This window comes from Tiliqua scincoides, chromosome 6, assembly GCF_035046505.1.
Source record: "Tiliqua scincoides isolate rTilSci1 chromosome 6, rTilSci1.hap2, whole genome shotgun sequence".
Classification (NCBI taxonomy): domain Eukaryota; kingdom Metazoa; phylum Chordata; class Lepidosauria; order Squamata; family Scincidae; genus Tiliqua; species Tiliqua scincoides.
The window spans coordinates 78,605,749-78,623,174 of record NC_089826.1 but is presented as its reverse complement, the minus strand read 5'-3'; the positions used below and the strand labels follow the sequence as shown (position 1 = coordinate 78,623,174).

The 17,426-nt window shown below is 44.8% G+C and overlaps 1 protein-coding gene across 1 annotated transcript in view; it reads right to left on the bottom strand.

Annotated features, from left to right (window-relative positions):
- ADGRA3 (adhesion G protein-coupled receptor A3) overlaps positions 1-11,514 on the bottom strand; it is a 58,806-nt gene extending 47,292 nt beyond the window's left edge. The window contains exon 1 of the mRNA XM_066632551.1: positions 11,190-11,514. Within this exon, the coding sequence (XP_066488648.1) occupies positions 11,190-11,422 (233 nt within the window). The 5' untranslated portion in view covers positions 11,423-11,514. The remainder of the gene's footprint in view (positions 1-11,189) is intronic.
- Positions 11,515-17,426: the final 5,912 nt, after the last annotated feature.

Genomic DNA, 17,426 nt, shown 5'->3' with positions numbered 1-17,426 from the left:
TGCAACCCTTTTTACTCAGAAGTAGACCCACTGCTTTCCATGGGTGTTATTCTTAAGTAATGGTGCACTGAATTGTAGCCTGGGAAGGAGGATCCCATCCTGGTGTTTCAAAAAACAGACCTACTTCGCAAGCATTTGCAAAGCAGAACAAGGCTGCAGCAGAAGGAAGGAGATTAAAAGGTTAACTTTGGCAGGAATTTCCCAGTTGCTGTAGAAACTATCTCTGCCCTGCCTGCCTGGTGCCTGTCTGCAGCTTCAGAAAGGAAACTTTTCAGAGTTGAAAGGCTCTGCCCTCTGACTGACTCAGAGATAAGGCGAAGTGATAATTTGAGCTTTGATTATTTGGCAAAAATTTCACTATAAGTGAGTATCTATGGTATCTACAGAAGGCCCTTCACTTACAGGCATTGAAGTAAGAACATAAGAACAGCCCCACTGGATCAGGCCATAGGCCCATCCAGTTCAGCCTCCTGCATCTCACAGCGGCCCACCAAATGCCCCAGGGAGCACACCAGATAACAAGAGACCTCATCCTGGTGCCCTCCCTTGCATCTGGCATAGCCCATTTCTAAAATTAGAAGGTTGCACATACACATTATGGCTTGTAACCCATAATGGATTTTTCCTCCAGAAACTTGTCCAATCCCCTTTTAAAGGCATCCAGGGCAGATGCCGTCACCACATCCAGCGACAAGGAGTTCCACAGACCGACCACACGCTGAGTAAAGAAACATTTTCTTTTGTCTGTCCTAACCCTCCCAACACTCAATTTTAGAGGATGTCCCCTGGTTCTGGTATTATGTGGGAGTGTAAAGTGCATCTCTCTATCCACTCTGTCCATCCCCTGCATAATTTTGTATGTCTCAATCATGTCCCCCCTCAGGCGTCTCTTTTCTAGGCTGAAGAGGTCCAAACGCCGTAGCCTTTCCTCATAAGGAAGGTGCCCCAGCCCCGTAATCATCTTAGTCGCTCTCTTTTGCACCTTTTCCATTTCCACTATGTCTTTTTTGAGATGTGGCGACCAGCACTGGACACAATACTCCAGGTGTGGCCTTACCATCTATTTGTACAACAGCATTATAATATTAGCCGTTTTGTTTTCAATACCTTTTCTAATGATCCCAAGCATAGAATTGGCCTTCTTTACTGCCGCTGCACACTGGGTCGACACTTTCATCGACCTGTCCACCACCACCCCAATATCTCTTTCCTGATCTGTCACAGACAGCTCAGAACCCATCAGCCTATATGTGAAGTTTTGATTTTTTGCCTCAATGTGCAAGACCTTACACTTACCTGCATTGAAACACATCTGCCATTTTGCTGCCCGTTCTGCCAGTCTGGAGAGATCCTTCTGGAGCTCCTCACAATCACTTCTGATCTTCACCACTCGGAAAAGTTTGGTGTCGTCTGCAAACTTAGCCACCTCACTGCTCAACCCTGTCTCCAGGTCGTTCATGAAGAGGTTGAAAAGCACCGGTCCCAGGACACATCCTTGGGGCACACCGCTTTTCACTCAACTTACAAATGAAATGTAAACACATTTCAGCCTAAGTACAAACACCTGAAACCTGACCTGAACTTAAGATGGGGACTGGGTGTATTACATTTTTAACCTGCCCACTGTCAAGGAATCTCAAGCTGGCCTGATTTTTCTGCAATACTTTTTTCATCCTTATAACTACCTAATAGGCTAACAAAAAGAGTTTGTTTTGTTTTAAATCACATATTTTGAAAAAGGTGCTGATAGTACAATATGTATGCAGAGTTCCTAAGCTTGGCAATTATAAAGAAACAAGATACCTTAAATTAATTGGCAGTCTATTACCGCAGGGTATAGCAATAAGGTCATAAAATCAAGTCTAGACAACTTTTTTATTCCCTAAAGTACTCAGTTTGGTTCCTCCTTTTGATAAGATAGACAAGCTGGATTTACACTGACAAGTTTGAACAGTCTCCAGTCAGATGAAAAACAAAAACGCAAATTATGCTCATGCTAACTTTTGTGAAGAAAACGGTTAAGTGATAGCCTCACTTCTTGCCATCAGTAACTGAACATACAAAAGCTAATTTAACTTCCTAGTTTCACTTATCTCCATTTGTAAGAATGACGACTCAAAAAATCATCAAGAATGGGGGGAAAACCCCATGAGAAAATACAAGCAGTCCCGGCTTAATGACATCCCAACTTAAGGCCAGCATTGTTATGCTGTATGCAGGTGCAGTCTATCAGCTTGGATGATTTCATGCAGGTGTGATAGCGATAATTTCTGCAATGGAGAGATGCTAGATTTTGAAAGGCGGAAGTGGTGGGTAAAGGAGAACCAGTACAGTACATAATAGAACTATACCCATGTTCTTCCTCAAATAATTCAAATGCAAATTGTAATTCACTCTAAAATGCACATTGTAAAATGCGAATACAAATGCAACTGCCCAGCTAAGCAAGCCCTGTTAGCCCACCTGAAAAATACTACCTGCAATGTATTGTAAATAAATTTTTAAATATTTTACATGTTAGTTACAAACAATAATAATTACTATTAAAAATATTTCTACAGTTTTTCAACTACTGCAGAAAGTTGCTCACAATTTTGTTTATGTCACATAAATAATGTTTCAACTGAAGTAAGTACAGACCTCCAGAAACTAACTTGTACTTAAGAAGGGACTACATCTATAGACAACAAAACAAGCCTTGCCTGGTTATAATTTAGCTTTGGAAGTAAAGTATATTTATCAATTTTGGTAGTGGACTTTTGGGATGACTTTCCTAACATTTAAATAAGAATATTTTGACAGTGGTACTCTACCTGTTAAAGTAGTCATTACAAGAATACTAACTTTTAGTAAAAGAAAGAATTATAAATGCCACTGGATGCTAAAAACAATACAACTGTTTACTGTAGATAAAGGTTTTTGGGGTCACAGAAGCTAGAGAGATTGTGATACTAAACCCAGTATCTAAACAGAAAGCAGGTCACTGAGCAGTGCTGAGATGTTACTGCTGTAAGGGCAGCCCACATGAAAATTGGCTCTCCCATAGCTGGAATAATGACATCACTTTCTGCCTAATGACATCACTTCCCTCAGCAGGCATCATGAATGTTGTTCGGCCCGGTATGAGACGAGTTTGACACCCCTACATTACACCCCTTCACTGTCCCCTCATCATGAAAAGGGGGAAAAAAATGATTAGTCCCACACAGGGAAAACATACAAGCACTGGGGACTGAGCACTCTACTGTGATAACAAAAGAATATCTTGCACGCTTACTCTGGGGGCAACTCTTCCATACTTACTAGAACAGCAGAAGCCTTAGGAAAGGCTGTACTAGTACTAAAGCAACCTCATTTGATAGATTTGCAACGCAAGGAGCTTTTGGGACATGGAGGGCTCAGTGGGCACAAGAGCCAGCTTGTCTTTCCAATAACAGCAGTTGCATTGCTCTACATGTCTGGAATGCTACTTTAGTAGCTGCTTCAGACACAGCAGCAGCTAATGGAAAATAAGATCAAGCTGTGAACCTGCTTGTAGTCAAGCACTGGATTTTGATTTTTTTTTTCTTGGTGGGTCATCAGATTAGACTGCTTGCTATTCAGAGAATTCAGAGCTGGGTGGAGAACTTAGGCCCACTTGCTTCACAATTAACTCATATAGTCTTCTTTCTTCCATATCCCCCTTACAGTTTGAGATCTGCCAGAAAGATGAACATCCTGGAAGCTCTTTTAATATCTAGTACTTATAACACTGTGTTGGGTGGTGTAGATTCTTTTCAATCATATTTTTAAAAGTTGCAATGACTTTTAAACTTGTATTTTCCAGCAAGAAATCTCTCAATTTTCATTACAACAAAAATACCGAAGACTAGATAAATAATAGGCAATGCATTGTGTACGTGTCTATAAATGTAATGCTAACAACCTGTTGACAGGTTGTATGCAGGGCAACCTCTAACATAATAAAGATTCTCAAAACACCAATGCTCTTTCATAAGCATATGCCTTTCAAACAGCCTTTCAAACATGCCTCTCAAACTGAAAGTTCCCTGTCATCCATGTTTCCAAGAGCAGTCAACCAGATACCTCTCAGAAGCTCAAAGGCAAAAGAATGATGGCTGGAAAGGTGTCATACAGTTGTTTGTATCTAGCATCTAGCAGCCATGAAGACATCCCAAACCAAACCTTAGCAGCAGTGTGTGAGTGTGTTAAACTCCATGCAATTTCATCATCTAAACTGAATAAGCTAAAACAGTGGGTCTCAAACTTTGTAGCGCCGGGACCCACTTTTTAGAATGACACTCTGTTAGGGTCCACCGGCAGTGATGTCATTAACCTGGAAGTGACATCATCAAGCAGGAAAATCTTTTGCAACCCCTCCATACAACAAAATCCAATCAATTAAGTACTTAAGTAAATTAAGAGTTTACCATAAGTTTGAACATTTACTTAAAATAAAGAACCCTCCTAACCCTCCCAAGCAGTTGCTAATCTGTTTTAAAAAATTCCTCAGCCAAACTTCTTGCAAAATTTCACACTTCTAGGATTGCAAAGAAGTCTTGCAATCCTAGCCACACTTTATCACTAAGCTCCATTGACTATCCCTGTTAAATTCATATACATAGTAGTCTGTTAAAAGTACTGATTTGTAATATTTCCCCAAGGGCAGTCACATACCAATGGTGACATCAAGTCTAATATATTAAAAATAAAACACACATCAAAATGAATGGGGTCCCACCTGAAATTGGCTCATGACCCACCTAGTGGGTCCTGATCCACGCTGAGAAATGTTGCCCTAAGTATTTCAGTCATATGCTGCCTCGAAACTTGGATTCCATATAGCATGGCTAGTAACACTAATAGATACGAGTAGATTCTCTGTTCAATTATTTTAAAAAGCCATTTTAGTTAGTAACTAGTGCCACATCTTGCACTACTGAATTCCATGGGTTAGTAAGTACATTGCGTGAAGTACTTTGGTATTTTCAGTACCTTGAGATAACCAATTCCAATTGATAACCCAAGTTCTAGGACTGTCCGAAAAATCCATTTTCACCCTTCACATTATCCCTCCTTTTCAAACTCTAGCAGTTTGAATAGCAGTTATGAATATCTGCTTTAAAAGTTGCATCCTGTAAAATATTATTGCAGAAGCCAGTAACCCTTACCAGAAAGAACAATGAAATCCATAAGAACATAAGAAGAGCCCCACTGAATCAGGCCAAAGGCCCATCTAGTCCAGCTTCCTGTATCTCACAGTGGCCCACCAAATGCCACAAGGAGCACACAAGACAACAGAAACAACCTTCGGCCTGGTGCCCTCCCCTGCATCTGGCAATCAGAGGCAGCCTGCCTCTAAAACCAAGAGCTTGCGGATACCTACTATGACTTGTAACCCGTAATGAACTTCTCCAGAAATTTGTCCAATCCCCTCTTAAAGGCATCCAGGCAAGATGCCATAACTACTTCCTGTGGCAAAGAGTTCCACAAACTAATCTTCTAGAACAGGGGTGTCCAAACATTTAGGCAGGAGGGCCACATCATCTCTCCAACACTGTGTAGGGGGAAAAAAAGAATTAATTTACATTTCCAATTTGAATAAATTTACCTAAATGAATATATTAGAGATGGAACTTATATGAATGAATGAAGGTTTTTGCAATAGCTAAAGGCTTCTAAAAAGCCTTGCACAAAGCAAGGCCAGCCTTTCCTTAGCTGACGCTGCTGCATCACAGATGTGAAACAGCAAATAGTGGAGTGAGCCCTCATTCCACAGCTCAGGTTGAAAAGTTGCCCTCACACTGAGAGTGGTTGTGTTGGTCCAGCACAGGCTCCAGCAAGCCTCTGGAGGGCCATAGGCTCATTGGAGACTGGGGGCTCCCTGAGGGGCGGATTGAGAATTCCTGAGGGCCACAAGATGTACCTCTTCCTCAAGGTTTGACTTTATTTAATAACAAACAAAGCATGACATTAAGCTCAAAAGCCTGGGTGTTCAGAACATTCACTACAAGACAGTTTTACAATAGCAATCTCTTTCATTCATAAAAGGTGTTAAGCTTGGGCTTAATATAATTAACCTCTCAATGTGAATGACCAGTGTAGGGTGCCTAATATTATCAATAAATCGATGCCCTATCCAGCTATACAAATAAGAGAGCACTGAATTATACAATCAAAACAATTCTAGCAATCAACACCAACCAGTGGCATTACAAAAGGCCAAAATGTAGCAAAGTTTCAAAACGACATGTTCTATTTCATTGCATCACACACACCTGTCTCAATGATTTATAATTCCTCAATACAGAAATTCATGGAATGCCCTGATCTCCCTTTTTAAATATTTTTCTTTATTTTTAAATACTTCTATCTTAGCAACACTGTGCAGTAGAAAGAGACTATTACATGAGGAATGTATGCGTGCGCACATATTTGCATGCTGAGGTTTGCTGTGTATAGTAACCATATTCACGTTCGCAACTCTAACTTAAAATCAGAGAAAATTTACAGTACTGAAAGCAGGGAGAGCACAGTTGGTCAGAATTAAACTTACAGAAAGCTTGACAAGCTCTTGGAATTGATGGGTATTGCTGTAGAAGAAGGAGTAGACTTGCTACCTTTATATTTTTAAAGGGCTATTTTCTTAGTACCACACAATTATAGCAGAGGAATGGTTTGCCATAGAATAATGAGGGGAATTGTGATTTTACTACCAATTTGTGATAGGCATTTTCCAATAAGTGCCTTACACCAGTGTAACTGTATTTGCAGCAGATGTGCTAGTCTGAATGGTTGAGAGCAAACATCTTCCCAGTGGCAAATCTTGAACCCTGGGAAGACTGCTGTATCAGAGCTACTTGAAAAGATGTTCTGATAGGGTTATAATGACTGAAGTACTATTGGATTATAAACTGGTCAATTGGAAAGGTTCTTTTTCAAGGAGCTCAATAGTACCATAATGATCTCATCTATGAAGCCAAAATAACTAAAATTTGAGAACAAACAACACAGATCAGAAACTTTATTTACGAGAGGAAATCACAGCAAGTTAAGTAGTAATTTTTATAGAACATTCTCACAAAAGAGACCTGCTTGATCCCTACTCTACAATAATACAGGAAGGTAGTTTGAAATCTACTAGCTTCATTCAGAATTTGGAGGGTTGTGTAGTGATTGCGAAATAATGTATTCGTTCTAACCTAGTTTTACCCTGCTGTCTTTTCAGTTGGTCCTAACTGTTTTCATGTCATTTTAAGTCTTTGGTAAGCTACCTTGAGAGAGTCTAAAGGTAGTATCTGGGATCGAACTGACCAGATTCCTCTCCTTCTAGGCGAGCAGGACCCTCATCTAAGTAGCACAACCCGGGCCCAGTTTGGCAGACTGGGTAAAGCCAACTGAGGCCCACTTGCTACTTCTGGGGGCACAGAGGGATGTGACAGCAGTCACTGCAAACTGAGAGAGAAGGTGGTGGCCATTACAGCCCCTGACCAGCCAGCAGGGGGGAGGAAGGGGTAGAGCTGGTTGTGGGGGTGGGCTGAAAGGGCCCCGGAGCATAAACACAGGCAAGCCCCTGATGAGAGGTTGCCTGGGAACTGCATGGGATGCCTGGAGGTGGAGGGCTAAAGCTAAACAGGGGAATTTCTAGGGAAGTCAGGTCAGACAAGGAAGCTTATACAAGCTGGGTGTAGAGGAGGGTTCAGTGTTGCCAAACCCCCTCCCCTTGCCCAACTCTGAGGCTTCCTTGAGGCCAGGGGAGAAATCCCTGCTGGACTAGGCAGCAGAGCTGTCAGAGCTAGAGGTGGAGGGAAAGATGTGGTAGACACCACTCTTAAGGCAAAGACACACAGGTCCCCACAGGCTAAGCATGAATCATACATATAAATTAGTTCCAACTAATGTTCACCAATGGCAGACAAATTTTGAAGTTACAAGGAACACTCCTCAGGTCAGAAGTTCAAGAAACCATTTTAAAGTAAATGTTTTGCAAAGCAGTACCTCTCCTCCTACCAAAGTGTCCAGCTCTGGGCATGCCCTACATGCTCAGGAACAGAGCAAGGCCAAAGCAGCCCTAGTCTGTGGTAAACTGACATGATCATACAGGCATGCATCAGTTAATGAAGGGTTATGCTCCCCAAAGCATGCCATTAAGTGATGATGTCGTTATACGAATAAGTACCTAGAGGTACTTACTGGCTCATAGAACAAGTCTGGGATCCTCTCTTGTGGCTCTTGCATGGTCTCTACCTCTGGGCTTGGCTCCTGCCAAAACCACACAGCCAAAGCAGCTTGGAACGCCACCTATCAGCTGGCCCTGCAATCTCACCCTATGGCCTCGTAAGAGTGAGCACACCCAAATAACCCCACTTGAGAGCATGCCAAAACTTCGACACCCACCAAGAATGCCTGGTGATGCAGCAAAAGCCATTCCCTGGTGCGGGCAGCAAGCAACCCCTTCGCCACTGCAGCACTTGAAAGTGCTGGTTGCTCCGCCAACCAGATGTTGCCCCAACAGATCCTGCACCAGTAGAAAAGCTCGTTAGAATATTTGATCACTGTGAACAGTGATGGGAGGGCATTACAGGGGCAGAAAGTGGGTAGTGAGGGGGATGAGGTGGGCAGATAGGGTGCTGGGAGGGGGCCAAGACTGACAGTCGGGTCCCCAGTCTCTGATTTTATTTATATATTGGGATCATGCAATGAAAAAGGTTGAAGACCACTAATATAGATGGCAAAACATTTTTTTCTATTTACACAGGCTACACATGATCATGCAATAAAACCAGACCTTTAAAAAAAGAGGGAGCTCACATGGCCCATGAGAGGGGGGTAAAGGGGGTAATTTGTGCCCAGGGTCAAAAAAGGGAGCCAGGTGCCAATAAAGGGGACGTGGACTCGCTACTTGCATGGGTTGATGGGTGTGCAGCAGCAGCTGCTACCGAAAGCCATATGTGCTGGGCCAAGGATTGCATACACAAGCATTCTAAACACAGTGTCAAATCTGGGAGGAAACTGTCCTGCTACAGCAGCTCTTTAGCTTGTGGATCTGCTTATCATGAAGGATTGGACAGGAGCTCAGAGACACAGCTGCGTGGCTACAGCTGCTACAGAAGTAAGTTTTGGTGCACACAGGACACTTTCCATTTTAGTGTGAGCCGAAATACAACAATGCTGACTTTCCACAATGATTTTCTATATTTAAATTATTTCAGAGACACTCTAGGGCCCAACCCTATACAGTGCTCACTGCCAGCATGCACTGTCGCAAATGTGCCATAAGGTACATTTGCAGACCCTAGTGCCAATGCTCAGCCGGGGTTAGCCCAACACTGGGCTAGCACAGGTGGAGCACCAGAGCTCTGCTGCTTGGCTGGGCAACGGAGAGGTAAGTGGGGCACGGAGGAGGCAGGGAAGAGATGTTCTGGGGCAGGGAGAGGACATGCCGGGGGAGGGGACAGGGTGGGAGGCAGGCAGGACCTGTAGAGCTTTGCTCCACCTGATCCTGAGCCTCCATTTCAGGCCGCTGGCCCAATACAGAGGCTCAAAATCCTATACTGACCCTTAGGTCGCAGGATGCAATCCTATCTACACTTACCTGGAAGTAAGCTCCATTGACTGTAATGGGACTTACTTCTGAGTAGCCATGCAGAGAATTGGACTCTTAGGAGTGAGTTTTGTTTTCCATATTACTGTATCTAACTGCTGATACTGTGCAAGCAGGTAGATTTGAGCTCCACATTGGAAAGCCCAGAAGACCTAGGCTCCAAAAACTCTTCCTGCTGCCACCATCATCCCCCTGCCCTGCCCAACCTCTCACTACTCTCCCGCTTTGGAAAGGGGCCCAAAAGAAACTTTCCAGCCCCTGATAAAATGCCTCTGAGAGGCCCTGGTAGCTCAGCTCTTCCCACATTGGGAAGCCCAGTAGACCTGGGCTCCAAAGACTTTTCTGATTGTTGCCACCTTCATTCCCTGTTCTATCTCCTCCCCATCCCTAAGAACATAGGACACAAAAGAGCTGGATCAGGTCAGAGGCCATCTAGTCCAGCTTCCTGCATCTCCCAGTGCCCCACCAGATGCTCAGGGAACACATAAGACAACAAGAGACCTGTATTCTGGTGCACTTCCTAGCATCTGGTATTCGGAGGTTGCCTACATCTAAAATCAGGAGGTTACACATACCCATCACGACTTGTCACTGTGATGAACCTTTACTCCAGAAATCTGTCCTGTATCTTTTTAAAGGCATCCAAGTCAGATGCCATCATCACATCCTAGTGTAAGGAGTTCCACAGACTAACCACATACTGGGTAAAAAAATATATCTTTTTTTCCAGAACCCCTCTTCTGCCCACCACTCCCCCCAAGGAGAAACTTTGCACCCCTTGCGAGATGCCTCTGGGAGTGCAACAAAAAACCCCTCACACACCCCCTTTTAAAACCAGGAGGTTGCACATCGCCATCACGGTTTGTGACCTGTGATGGACTTTTCCTCCAGAAATCTGTCCAATTCCCTTTTAAAGGCTTCTATGCCTTATACCATCACCACGTCCTGTGGCAAGGAGTTCCACAAACTAACCACGCTAGATAAAGAAATATGTTCTTTTGTTCCAGAACCCTCCCTCTGCCTCGTGGGGAGAAATTCCAAACCCCCTGATGAGATGGCTCCAGGAGGCCTGGGGGCTCACTAACCCCTCTCTCCCTTCTAAAACCAAGATGTTGCACAGATCCATCACGACTTGTGACCTGTGATGGACTTTTCTTGCATATGTCTCTCCAATTCCCTTTTAAAGGCATCCAGGCCAGAAGCCATCCCCACACCCTGTGGCAAGGAGTTCCACAGGCTACTTCTAAAACCAGGACATCCTCATCACGGTTTGTGACTGTGATGGACTTGTCCTCCAGGAATCTCTCCAAATCTGTGTACCCAGGTCAAGTGATGTCCCCACATCCTGTGGCAGGGAGTTCCACAGGCCAACCACATGCTGGGTGAAGAAGCTTGTTCTTTTGTCCAAAGACCCCCTCCCACCTTGGGAGAAAGTTGGCACTCGCCGTGAGACGCCCCTGGGGGCTCAGCTAACCCCCTCGCGCGCTCCCGCCCTGCCTGCGCGGGTGGCCCCGGGGTGAAAGGGGGGTGGTGAGGCAAGGCTCCCGCTCCCCGCCTGGACGGGCGCGCGCCTGGCGCTACTCACAGGGTGACGGTCCTGTTGGGCAGCGCGCGGGGCGGCGGGACGTGGGCGAGCTCCAGGCTGCTGCAGACCACCTTCCCCCCGTCGGGCGAGGGTGCCTTGCCGCCCCCCCGGGGGCGGCCGCCGCCGTCCTGCTTGCAGCCGGCGGGCAGCCCCGACGAGCCCCAGCCGCCGCCTCCCTCCGCCAGCGCCAGGAGCAGCAGCAGCTGCAGCAGCTCCCGCCGAGGGGTCGCCATGGCCGCGCTTCTTCTTTCTCTCCTCAGGCGACGGGGGGCGAAGGAGCCGCCATGAAGCGACGACGGTTGAGGGGGGGTGGGGGAGGGGCAAGAGCCTCTCCGTCCAAGTCCCCTCACGGAAGCCCAACGGCCGCCTTGTGGTGGCTTCTACCCTGCGCATGTGCGTCTCCGCACCTTCTGCGCGTGCGCAGTCAGGCGCCCTGAAGCTGTCCTACCTGTCCCGAAAAGGGGAGGGACGCCTGGTACGGTCGTGGTTTTGGCGGCGGCATTGCGCATGCGCGGTCAGGCGCTCTGAAGCTGTCCTACCTGTCTCAAAGTGGGAGGAGGGAGCTGTGCTGGGAACACCTGGGGATGTGGTGCTCCGCCTCCTGGGCTGGAAGCAGGTCTCATTGAAGGCAGTTCGTCTTGTTTCCTGCACAGGGCTGCAGTCCTGTTGTCCAGTGGAGGAAGAGTCCTTGCTTTGAAAGATTTGAGGATGCCACCCTCTTTCTTTTTGCTCCTTTAAAACTATATTTAGCCCTTAATCATTAAGGGTGTTTCTTAAACTGTGGGTTGGGACCCACTAGGTGGGTTGTGAGCCAATTTCAGGTGGGTCCCCATTCATTTCAATATTTTATTTTTAATATAACAGACTTTGAAAAGGTCAAAAGGCATGTGGATGAACCCATGGACATTATATATCTGGACTTTCAAAAGGCCTTCGACAGGGCCCCTCACCAAAGGCTACTGAAGAAACTCCACAGTCAGGGAATTAGAGGACAGGTCCTCTCCTGGATTAAGACCAGGTTGAAGACCAGGAAACAGAGGGTGGGTGTCAATGGGCAATTTTCACAATGGAGAGAGGTGAAAAGTGGTGTGCCCCAAGGATCTGTCCTGGGACCGGTGCTCTTCAACTCTTCATAAATAACCTGGAAACAGGGATGAGCAGTGAGGTTGCAAAGTTTGCAGACGACACCAAACTTTTCCGAGTGGTGAAGACCAGACGTGATTGTGAGGAGCTCCAGAAGGATTTCTCCAAACTGGCAGAATGGGCAGCAAAATGGCAGGTGCGTTTCAATGTCAGTAAGTGTAAAGTCATGCACATGGGGCAAAAAATCAAAACTTCACATATAGGCTAATGGGTTCTGAGCTGTCTGTGACAGATCAGGAGAGAGATCTTGGGGTGGTGGTGGGCAGGTCAATGAAAGTGTCGACCCAATGTGCAGTGGCAGTGAAGAAGGCCAATTCTATGCTTGGGATCGTTAGAAAAGGTATTGAGAACAAAATGGCTAATATTATAATGTCATTGTACAAATCGATGGTAAGGCCACACCTGGAGTATTGTGTCCAGTTCTGGTCGCCACATCTCAAAAAGGACATAGTGGAAATTAAAGTTGCAAAGGAGAGTGACTAAGATGATTACTGGGCTGGGGCACCTTCTTTATGAAGGGAGTTTGGGCCTCTTCAGCCTAGAAAAGAGATGCCTGAAGGGGGACATGATTGAGACATACAAAATTATGCATGGGAAAGATAAAGTGGATAGAGAGATGCACTTTACACTCCCACATAACACCAGAACCAGGAGACATCCATTAAAATTGAGTGTTGGGAGGGTTAGGACAGACAAAAGAAAATATTTCTTTACTCTGTGGAACTCCTTGCTGCTGGATGTGGTGACGGCATCTGGCCTGGATGCCTTTAAAAGGGACTTGGACAAGTTTCTGGAGGAAAAATCCATTACGGGTTACAAGCCATGATGTGTATGTGCAACCTCCTAATTTTAGAAATGGGCTATGTCAGAATGCCAGTGCAAGGGAGGGCACCAGGATGCAGGTCTCTTGTTATCTGGTGTGCTCCCTGGGGCATTTGGTGGGCTGCTGTGAGATACAGGAAGCTGGACTGGATGGGCCTATGGCCTGATCCAGTGGGGCTGTTCTTATGTTCTTATGATGCTACCATGGTGTGTGACTGCATTTGGGGAAACATTACAGACCTATACTTTTCACTAGCTAATATGTATATGCTTTAAACCAGCCCTTTTCAACAACTGTGCCATGACACACTGGTGTGCTGTGAGTGGTCCACAGGTGTGCCACAGGAATTTGGGGGAAGGTCATTTATTAATAGGGTCAGTGGGAGATGTGAGCCCCCACCGACAGTGTGGTATGCCTTGTCAGTTGTCAAAAACGTGGTGGTGTGCCTTGACCATTTCAGTACCTTGTCTCTCTGCCGTGAGATGGAAAAGGTTGAAAATCACTGCTTTAAACAATGATAGTAAATGGGACTTACGCCTGGGTAAGTGTGGGTAGGATTGCAGCCTAGGATTGTTAAAAATTTTCCTGTTTGATGATGTCACTTCCGGTTATGACATCACTTCTGGTGGGTCCTGACAGATTCTCATTCTAAAAAGTGGGTCCCAGTGCTAAATGTGTGAGAGCCAGTGCTGTAGGGCCCAGTCCTATCCAGCTTTCCAGCTCCGGTGCAACCGCGATACAGGCATGAGGTAAGGGAACAAGCGTTCCCATACATTGAGGAGGCCTCTGTGACTGCCTCCCCACCATCGGATGTAGTGCACATCCCATGGGCACAGCTGCACCGGCACTGGGAAGTTAGATAGGATTGGGCCCTTAATGAATTATGGATTCAATGAGTAGGTTACACACATAATTTTTTTAAAGTAGGTAAAGTTTCCCCCCAGCATTAAGCCTAGTCATGTCCAACTGTAGAGGCAGTGCTTATCTCCATTTCTAAGCCAAAGAGTTATTTCTAAGCCTCTGTTTCTAAGCTATGTTTGTCTGTAGACAGTTTCTGTGGTCATGTGGTAACTAGATGCCAAAGCACAAGGAACACCATTACTTTCCCACCAAGGTGGTACCTATTTATCTACTAGCATTTTTTACATGCTTTCAAACTGCCAGGTTGGCAGGAGCTGAGACAAGCAACAGGAGCTCACCCCACCGCACGAATTTGAACTGCCAACCTTGCGGTCAACAGGCTTGTCAGCTTTTATGTACATAATTTTTTCCTGTGGTTCAAAATTTGTTTTAGACACAACCAACAGAACTGTTTTAAGATACAATACCTATTATGTTATATGATTTTGTAGAAGAACAAAGAAATGTCGATTCAGAACTCCACACTTGCCACACAACTGTTTTCAACACCTGTTTTTTATTTCTATTTTTATTTTAATTTCTATTTCTAACTTTCTGAGGGCCCAATCCTATCCAACTTTCCAGCGCCAGTGCAAGCTGCAATGCAGCCCTGAGACAAGGGAACAAACATCTCCAAAACTTGTGGAGGCCTTCCTAACTACCCTCCTACCACAGGATGCAGTGCACAGCACAGCTCATTGGCACAGCTACACCAGAGCTGGAAACTTGGATAGGATTTGGCCCTAAGTTTGTACTTGTTCATTCCTGGTGTTTTAAATTATAATTTTTATTTTAAAACACCAAAAATTAACAAGTACAAACTCAGGTCCAAATCTTATCCAACTTTCCAGCCCTGGAAACCATATTTAATCCATTTCTGCCCAGCTCACAGGTATACATATTTGATCCCTGTTATGTATATGCAACATTGGGCCAAAAGGGCTAGAAAGCAAACTTAAGAATGAGAGCATGTTAAAAAAAAAAAAAGGTTGAAATCACCAAAGTAGATAAGCAAGTTCCTGTATATCTCACCCTGCCCTGAAGACGTGCAACAGTTTGAGGTGCTGCCAGACTTCCTTATTTTCAACTACTAACCCAGAAACATATTTATCTTCTTTGTCATATTCTGTCAACTAATAGATAATTTGAAGGGTGGAGGGAGGAATTTTAAAAAATCTGATCTACTATATATGAAATAAACACCTGATCTACCATGTGTGAAGGCAGAGGCTGAGGAGCAATGGAAATTTCATTTATGCCATTCTGGAAGTCCATGGCTACATAATCCTCGTACATTATTATTATTATTCAAATAACCTTTTAATAAAACATCATATTGGATATGTGCTTCTTGATCCAAAGTATTGTGTATCAGGGAGGAAGTCCCATCTATGTGTAATGGAACCTACTCTGTAGAGTTCCTGTGGTGTAGTAGTTAGTGTCAGACTAGGTGCAAATTCCCCCCCTGAGCTACAGTGCAAACTTACGGAGTGGCCTTGGCCAGTCATCCACTCTAAAGATTATCCTTCGTTTTCAGGGTTGTTGTTGGGAGAAAAGAGGACAGGACCATATACACCATCCTGAGCTTCTTGGAGGAAGGGCAAGATAGACACTCTACCTTTCTTTCCCCTCCCTCCCAACACCATCTGTTTCAAAGAAGATCCTAGTGTTCACAGTAGATTGCATGCAGGTTTCTGTTAGGCAGGAAAGGGATGTGCATCTGCTTGGTATCCGAAACATCCCATGTTCAATCCCTGCATCATCAAGTAAGACTAGAAAATTCCTCTCTGAAGCCTTAAAGAGTGGCTACTGGTCTGTTTTGACAATACTGATCAAGCTGGACCAGTGGTTGGACTCAGTACAAGACAGCTTCCTATGATGTGGTTAAGCAGTGGTTCCCAAACTGTGGGTCGAGACTCACAGTGGGTCTGATTTTTGGTGGGTCGACATTAGATGATAGAAACATCAGATAACTAGTTGCCTGGAGCCCTTTGACTATTCAAAACATACTGTTGCTGCTAACTACCCTACAAGGAGCTGAGCTCCTGCGGTTTGCAAGCATGTGTAAATTTGGGAAGATAAATGTTTGAAGGTATATTTTCTGGTTATTATTACTTTAAATAAATAAATATTTCATTCTTGGTCTCCTTTTAAAATGTCTGGTAAACCTTAGTGGGTCCTTCCCAATAGGGTTTCGCTTAAAGAAAATGGGTCCTGGTGCTAAAAAGTTTGGGAACCACTGGAGTAAATTTATGTGGCTTGGGAGCACTAAGCACTGGCTTTAACAGAACAGAAGGCAACATCTTCTGCATCCTAAACCCACCACTTGCAGGGCAGTTAGAACAAAGGAGCAATTCTTTCTCACTTTGAGGATGATGGGACAGCAAGGGTGAAGAAATGCCCACACATCCAAGTGGAAATCCCCGTGAGACCTTGGCTAGGCTGCTTTCAAACCACCCTTGTGGTTTTCCATCAAAACTTGCATGAGATCAGGCAGTAAGTCTTCATTCAGCCAGATCTCAGGCAGAGAGGTGCTCTTTGAACCTTATTGATTTCAGTGGGCTTACAACCCAATCCTATCCATGTCTACTCAGAAGTAAGTCCCATTATAGTCAATGGGTCTTACTCCCAGGTAAAGTGTGGCTAGGATTGCTGCCTTAGAACCCAATCCTATGCATGTCTACTCAGATGTAAGTCCCATTATAGTCTATGTGTCTTACTTCCAGGTAAGTGTGTATTGGATTGCAACCTTAGAGCTCAATCCTATGCATGTCTACTCAGAAGTAAGTTCCATTATAATCAATGGTTCTTATTCCCAGTTAAGTGTGGTTAGGACTGCAGCCTTAGATCTCAATCCTATGCATGTCTACTCAGAAGTACATCCCTTTATAATCAATGGGGTTAATGCCTAGGTGAGTTATGGTTGTCAAAAAAACTTCTGTAAACCAGTAGGGCTCCTGCATGGATCTCAGTTCCCTTCCTGGGGGAAAAAAAGAAAAAAGCCTCTCACTTTGTGGTCATGATGATTGCATGTTATATAGATCTACACTACACAGTGTTTCCCAAACTGTGGGTTGGGACCCGCCAGTGGGTCGCAAGCCGATTTTTGGTGGGTTGCAAAAACGTTTTCAAACATTAGAAAAATGCTTTGCAATCACCTTTACGCAGTGTTCCAAAAGAAAATTGTTAGCTGGGAAGCTAACTTGTGGTTGAAGATAATCTTCGTACCCCCAAATTAAAATGTCACATTTTCTCTAGTAACTGGTGTGCCATAGATCATGTGTGAACCTAGCTGCAGCTTTTTGTCTGGCCTAACTACATATCTTGCTCTCCAGTTTAGCCTACTGGGTACTCAGGATTAGCTGTAAAGT